Source organism: Nelusetta ayraudi, unplaced genomic scaffold (assembly GCF_046127955.1).
Source record: "Nelusetta ayraudi isolate G7.1 ecotype Tasmania unplaced genomic scaffold, CSIRO-AGI_Nayr_v1 ptg000063l, whole genome shotgun sequence".
Lineage (NCBI taxonomy): Eukaryota > Metazoa > Chordata > Actinopteri > Tetraodontiformes > Monacanthidae > Nelusetta > Nelusetta ayraudi.
Window position 1 is genome coordinate 2,522,027 of NW_027466113.1, and position 6,961 is coordinate 2,528,987.

Sequence of the window (6,961 nt, forward strand, 5' to 3'; positions counted from 1 at the left end):
CCTTTATCGTAATTTCTTTTTTCACAGTTTTTTGAGGGGGGTTTTTAAGCTATTTTTTGAAAACCTGGCGGCTGATTGGTTGGTTCAAATTCACAGACGCCAGAAGGGAACTCTCTAATCAAGAAGAACTGGTCATGGGGGGGCCTGCATAGAAACACAATGTTCTGTTGATTTCATCAATTATATATTAAAATAGAATCCGACTCTTGACACAGACAGTGTTTGTAGCTTCAAGTCGGGGTTGATGCAGAACTCATCAGCCCTGAAAGGCGTAGAGCTGCTCCTCACTGAAGCCTTGCTGCCTTAACAACCTGAGGAGAAGGAGAAGGAGGAGGAGAAGGAGGAGGAGAAGAAGAAGAAAAGTCAGGGGGGGACGTTGCCACCTGGAGTTCAACTGTGAGGAGTACAACACAAAGCTGCTCGACATCTGGCTAAAGGTAGATGGCACTAAATGGGAATGTGTTTTCTGGTTTTCTCAATCAATATTTTTTTTCTCTTAAATATCAATAACCTGGCTTAAAGGTCAAGCGTGTAATATTTGGCTTAATTTATGTTTTTTTTTTATATTGGTAAAAAAAAACGAATATGCCAATAAGTGCCTACAAATACATTAATAAAAGTGCAGTCATTTGTGTTTCCATCCGACAGAACAGTTCTTATATATTTATACTGCATATGTGTAGAGAGCGAGAGGGCGAGAGACAAGGGTCTTGCTCCCAGTTAGCTGCCATATTGCACCGCTAGGTTTCTAAGGAAGCCCGGTGTGGACAATCCAGCTGCCTTACAGCGCGTTTCGTATTTATGAGGAAACACTGGCGTCTTCAAATAAACGGATGACGGAGAAGAAGAAGAAGAAGGTGGACCAGGTATCCAGGTTTGTATGCAAAGGCCGCCGTAGTTCACTGGCAAGCTCAGGAGGGGGACAGGAGTGAAAGACGCTGCAATCTGAAATGTATCCACTTGATGTCGCTTTTTTTCTTCTTCAAAATGTCTAAATATTACACACTGGACCTTTAAGTGCAAAATCAGAACAGGTTGACTCCACAATATGCCCGTAGTACTGGTGCTTTGGAAACAAAATGACAGACAGGTGATTCTACTCACCCCATGGCAACGTCATTGAAGGCAGTGGGGCCACACACACACACATGACATCGGGCATCTTCTGGCCTCTGGATGAAATCCCTCAGCAGAGTCTCGTCCACGCGGCCTCTCCGGCCGTCCCAGCTCTCGCCAGGCTCCGAGAGGACGTACTCCACCTGGAACCTGACGCACAGCAAACACTCGTTGCCACACCCGCACCTGTGTTCTTTGCAACTGTTGATCACAAGCTCGCCATCGTGCCATGGATACCTCTGAACAGCAGCGGCCAGTTTATCCAGCTCACAGCGCCACAGGATGTCCTTCTCTTGTCGGTTGAAGAAGAGCAGCTTGATGCCTCTGTGGAAAACAGAGACGTTAACGATCAGGATATTACGGAAGCGTATAGCTGCCATAATAAAAAAGGTCCGGGTGTCCCGTAATTACGTAAAAGTTTTACGTTAATTTGTGAAAATTTTCACAAATTTAACTCCCGTTAAGTCGTGAAAGTTTCAAGTTTGTACGTGAAACTATCCCGTTATTGCGTAAAAGTTTCATATTTCAAGGTGAAACTATCACATAATTTCGTGAAAGTTAACATTTTTACGAAAAAAAAGATAGATAAAAAAATATTCTATTATATCGCTAATTTCTACACTCAAGCGGGAATGAAAGTCCAGTGTTGTTGAAAGCAAAGTTTCTTGGCGGTCACTTCTCTACCTGATAGTTTCCATTTCCAGTATGGCCAGTCGTATGAGGCGAGCCATGGGTGTCAGCCCTGTGCCTGCTGCGATTAGGTAGAGGTGTGTGACATCACGGAGGGGGCGGAGACTAAAGGATCCCTCAGGGCCACTGACAGATATGTGGTCACCTGGACAGTAACAACACATACGTGGACAAAAAAGAGGATTTTTTTTTTTCCCCAATAAATCACATGTGCTTAATAGGTCAATTAAAAATAGACAAAGAATTAAGAAATTGAATTTCAACCTTATGGGCAACAGTTGTGTTTTGCGTGTCAAACTATTGCCCTTATAAATGTCACTCACCAGTGTTGAGGCTGTTGAGGTGTGAGCTCAACACGCCGTCAGGGTAAATTTTAATGATCAGAAAGAGATCTGACTCTGGGGGGGATTGCTGGGCAGCTTCAGCCAGGCTCTCATCTACTGGGGTGTAGGGCCTCACCACCTCAGTGTCTGTGGGATAACACAGCAGGGCTTGTTAGCTTCAGGACCTGGTTACTTGATTTCGTAACCACAGGTACTGTACATAAATCATTTCTAAGCAGTACATCACGTCAAAATACAAGGCACAAGTAAATTTTCTCTTGCGTCATTTTCTGTTAATACATTTTTTTGGGGAATTATGTTTTTGTATTGGGTGCATTTGTGGGTTAAGTAAACAATGATTTATGCAGTGAAAGCAACACTTACAGTGACCCTTGACACTTACCTTGAATCTGGGCCTTGAGGTAGACATGTTTTCCAACAGGCACGTATGCAACAGTCCCACGTGGAAATTGCAGTCTGAACATGAAGGTGTTGTGGTTCATCTGGGTCTTTGACACCAAAACACAATCGTGATAGTAGACCGCTGCAAAAAAAAAATTGTTTTTGTTTTTTATGTTTCATCATGAGGTCCCGAAAAGCAAGTAAATATTTACAGACAGGAAGAACTAAATGTTGAAAAGAAAGTAAGTCGGCCCATTTTGGCATATAATCAGACTCACACTGCTGTTTTATTTTCTGAGGTTTATTTTCTGAAATTAAAACCCAATGCATTCATCCTCATTTCAATCGCTGTGGAGTTTTCTTTGCAGCCAGACTGTTTTCAAAGATGACAAAAGCACTGCCTTACAGTTCGAGTAAACCTGATAAATGTGTTGAGGGTCGAGCCCCTACCTCTGTCTTTTTTAAGCAGGAAGGTGTTGTGGGCTTCCAGGGATTGACCTAAACTGGTCCACTTTCCTTTAACTTGTTTGCACATGCTGACCTGAATTTTTCCCACTGAGTGGGCATTGTGGACTAGAGACAGAAATCCATGGTTAGAGAGCCAAAACAAAAAACGATTTATCCATATCTAAAATATTATCTCACCAGTCACAGCTTCCTCAACCTCACCGGCTAGACCTGAAAGAGAAGGAAAAGTAAGGAAGAAAGTTTTATTGACAGGTTATTGTAATTCATAACTCATATATACATATAGTGGTGGGGAAAAAAATCAAATTAAATTATTAAATTATATAAAATTATTAATTGATAGTAATTGATCATATTATAATTAAAGCAGCAGCCAAGCATACTTATGGGGAGGAGAGCAAAATTGAAAATGAGAGCCAAATCTACTCACGTAAATGTATCATGTAAGACATTTTCCCCGGCAGGACTTCTAGCCGTAGAACGCCGTCCACGAGGTTGACAACACAAAAGCCAGAGGTGGGAATCTCAAGGAAACACATGAAACACAAGTGATCAGACGCATCATAGTTTTGGAAGAAACGGTTGAATTAATTTAACATTTGTTGGACTTAAAAGGAAGAAAATTGGTTATTAATTAAAAACAAAAGTACACTTAATGTTTATTGTTGTGAGGCTATGCATGTTTTTTTTTTTCCACTTGTGCGTCCAGCTGTTGAGGAAATACCTTTCTTTTTGCATAAACCACAAGATGAACAGAGCCGTCGGTTTGGAACCAGTCATACCTGTAACAGACGGCAAGGTCGCCAAGCGGTTATAAATGTGCTGATGGCCGTGTAAAAAAAAATTCAAAATGTGCTGCTCCTACCGAGGTCGAGAGTCTTTTACTGTGGGAGGAGCTAATGAGGTGGGCGGTGCCAGCGCTGGTTGCGAAGGAGAGACGGCAGCTAAGAGTGTACGACAGAAGGAGAGAAATTAAAATCACTGTCACTTCAACTGAACTTTTACTTCTTAACATCACGTGGATTGCAACGGTCTGAAAATAGTGGCGATATCAAAGCGCACATTGTGCATATCCACCAAGCCCCGCAGAGGTCAGATGACGCTGTGGTTGGTGCAAGCTTGCAAACAAGCTGCGACAGCCGCTTGGATTTAAGAAGCTGCTAAAACTCAGACGGCGATTTGACACCAACAGTCTCTGTTCATGTCTACGATTGTTTGCATTTAACAAATAAACTTTTACTTTTACACACACACACACACACACACACACACACACACACACACACACACACACACACACACACACACACACACACACACACACACACACACACACACACACACACACAGACGGGTAAATAGACATGCGTGTGTTTCCATTTGTCATGTTTACCTTTAATAACTGTTGCCATCCTGCCAACAAGGCACTCTTTTAACATGGATTCATAGTTCACCCAGCGATGCACCTGCACACACACGGCCAAGTGTTACCATTTTGTTTTACGAGTAAAGATGAAGGAGGAAATCCACATGTTAAACTTGTCATATGAATGATGCCTAAAGTAATCATGTGAGCAATTATGTTCATGCCTGATCAAACAGGTCCGTGCCATCGATCCCGGCTGCCTTCATCAGCTCCTCTTCTCCACCCGGGTGATAGTCCATGTAAGGGGTCACATTATAAACCATACCTTGAAACCAGGAGGGAACAATTGCATGTCAAATTCTGCTTTCAAGGATTATCTGATAACACAATGTATAACATGGAGCCATTATATTTAGCAATGAAATAGTCATAGGCTTTCATTTGAAATACTGCTACTTGTAGTAGTAACAGTAGTAGTAGAAGTAGTATTATATCTTTTGAAATGTATTCTGAGCACCTAAGTTCCACTGCATTCAAGACCAAGGGGGGGGTGAAGTGTCATCGAGCTTGACATCAAGTACTCATCTGAACACTCCAGCCGGGCTCACCTCGTATGCACGTCCAGCAGTCATCCCTTTTGTTGTGTTTCTGAAGCTCTTCCTCAGTGACTTCAATCAGGCGGCCCCTTAATCCAGTCAAGTCTTTACCACTTTTCGAAAAGCGAATCCAATCCATCAGACTGTGGCCTGGCTTCAGGGCCACCTTATAAGTCACAAAACATGGAAAATGTTGCGTTTATTCCCCTATTGCGCAAAGGCATATTTAGATATGATATGATGATTAAAAACAACAACAACTTCAGGCACAGGCACGTAGTGTCATTTGAGCGACTCAATAAAGTTTTTGTGTTTGTTTGTTTTTTTCCATAATGCCAGAGTATGGTTCTGAGCAATCACAATTATTTGTTTTTCCATGTTGTACGTGAGTATTCCAACCATTAGTCGTTACTTGCTCAAAATCCCTAGATAATGGTGTAAGCTGCCAGATGTGAAGAGGGTTTAAGAAAAGATCAATACAGTCATTTGCACTGGAGTTTACCTTGTTCCTTCCGGACTGAGAGACCCTCTGTTGGGAGCTCGGCGCTGGGAACGACTGGGTCGGGATATTCAACATCTTTGGAAAGCTTCGGAGGCAGCCCCACTCACAGAGAAACCCTAGTCAACCGACAATAATCCCCCCCCAAAAAAAGTAATTATACTTGAGAGGGCCACTGTGACTTTGTCCTGCTCGCTGTCTCCGGAACGAGGTCCTTCCTTGTCAAGACATGTCTGGCGAAACTGTTAAGCAATGCGGTCAACGGGCTAGGCTAAGCGAGGCTAACAAAACATCAGCGTTACGTCCGCATACGAACTATAGAGCTGCATGTAGACATTTGTCTCTAGGTAATGAAATAGCACTTCGATAGAGGACGCAGGTCATTTGCAAGTGGCAGGTTAATTCGTACGTCAAACGAGCAATTGCTCCCAAGGTAAGACTACAACACTTGTCGCAGAGTTGACGATTATGTCAACAGTATGACGTCATTTAATAGCGACGTAAATTCGTCGCTTGTTGCTCTCCATCACGTCCCCAATAAACGTCGCATGGTGCATATTCACAGTTATTTTACAATTGTTTTGTGTTGTTGGTTTTTTAATTAAAAAAAAAAAATCATCACACCACCGATAGTAATAATAGGTTTAACGTATTGTAAAGTATATGGGTGAAGTTACGGTTATAAAAGAAAAAAAAACGACATGTTGAATGTAAACGGAGCAAGTAATTAACAGGAACTCAGCGAGCTTCCTATTTATCAACGGAAATTACCTCAACCTGTAAATATTCGACATACCTGAAATCAGACTGTAGAGAAAAGCCGTGAACCCATGAACGTCTTCGTCCGACGAGCTCTCGCTGTCATCGCTGTCATCCTCATCTGAATCTCCTCTTGTTGTATGACATTGTCGGGACATGGTACATTCTCACATAGCTAGCTTCTTTGTTTGCTTTGGAGATGTAAAACAGAGCAGCATAAAGGACAACTGTTTGCTTCAAGGCACTAATCTGTTTAAGAGGATTGAAAGACTACTCACCTGACTTCAAAATAAAAGTATGGGTGCACTAGCTGACGACATCATTTGAACGGAGCTGGCTGCTATTTTGTCTTGTCATTGACGGGTGGGATGAAAAATAAAATGGAAAAGCACGCATCAGTGTGGAGCGCTTTGTTCCAAGCGTTAATTCTAAATATATGATATTCTGTACTTAATTTGATAAATGTCTAAAATACATCAGCGTGTTTAACGCCATTAATGTATATGTGATATCAACATTTCCGCACTTCTATGGAGTTTCCCGTGGGTGGCAGCAAAGTTCAAGCTATGCTCACTCACAGCCGAGCGTTGGTTTTGGCTCCATGATTTGTTTTCCTCTCATGAAAAGAACTGTGTGCATTGGTGAACTAGCTCTGTATTGTTACTCACAAACGAAACTTTATGTTCAAATAAATCAAAGTATGCGAGTTGAATTTCATGCCCGCTCTATTGGAGTCTTGTGG

The 6,961-nt window shown here is 42.1% G+C and overlaps 1 protein-coding gene across 1 annotated transcript; it reads right to left on the reverse strand.

Moving 5' to 3' along the window:
- Nucleotides 1–65: 65 nt before the first annotated feature.
- On the reverse strand, nt 66–5,940 carry cyb5r4 (cytochrome b5 reductase 4). Its single transcript, XM_076040798.1, has 15 exons — nt 5,464–5,940; nt 4,974–5,127; nt 4,590–4,690; nt 4,393–4,465; nt 3,865–3,943; nt 3,724–3,781; nt 3,430–3,523; nt 3,177–3,209; nt 2,982–3,104; nt 2,533–2,673; nt 2,130–2,276; nt 1,801–1,951; nt 1,354–1,440; nt 1,105–1,266; nt 66–311 (listed from the first exon to the last, which is right to left on the reverse strand). The coding sequence occupies exons 1-15, from the start codon at nt 5,536–5,538 to the stop codon at nt 257–259; spliced, it is 1,533 nt and encodes a 510-aa protein (XP_075896913.1). The 5' UTR covers nt 5,539–5,940; the 3' UTR covers nt 66–256.
- Nucleotides 5,941–6,961: the final 1,021 nt, after the last annotated feature.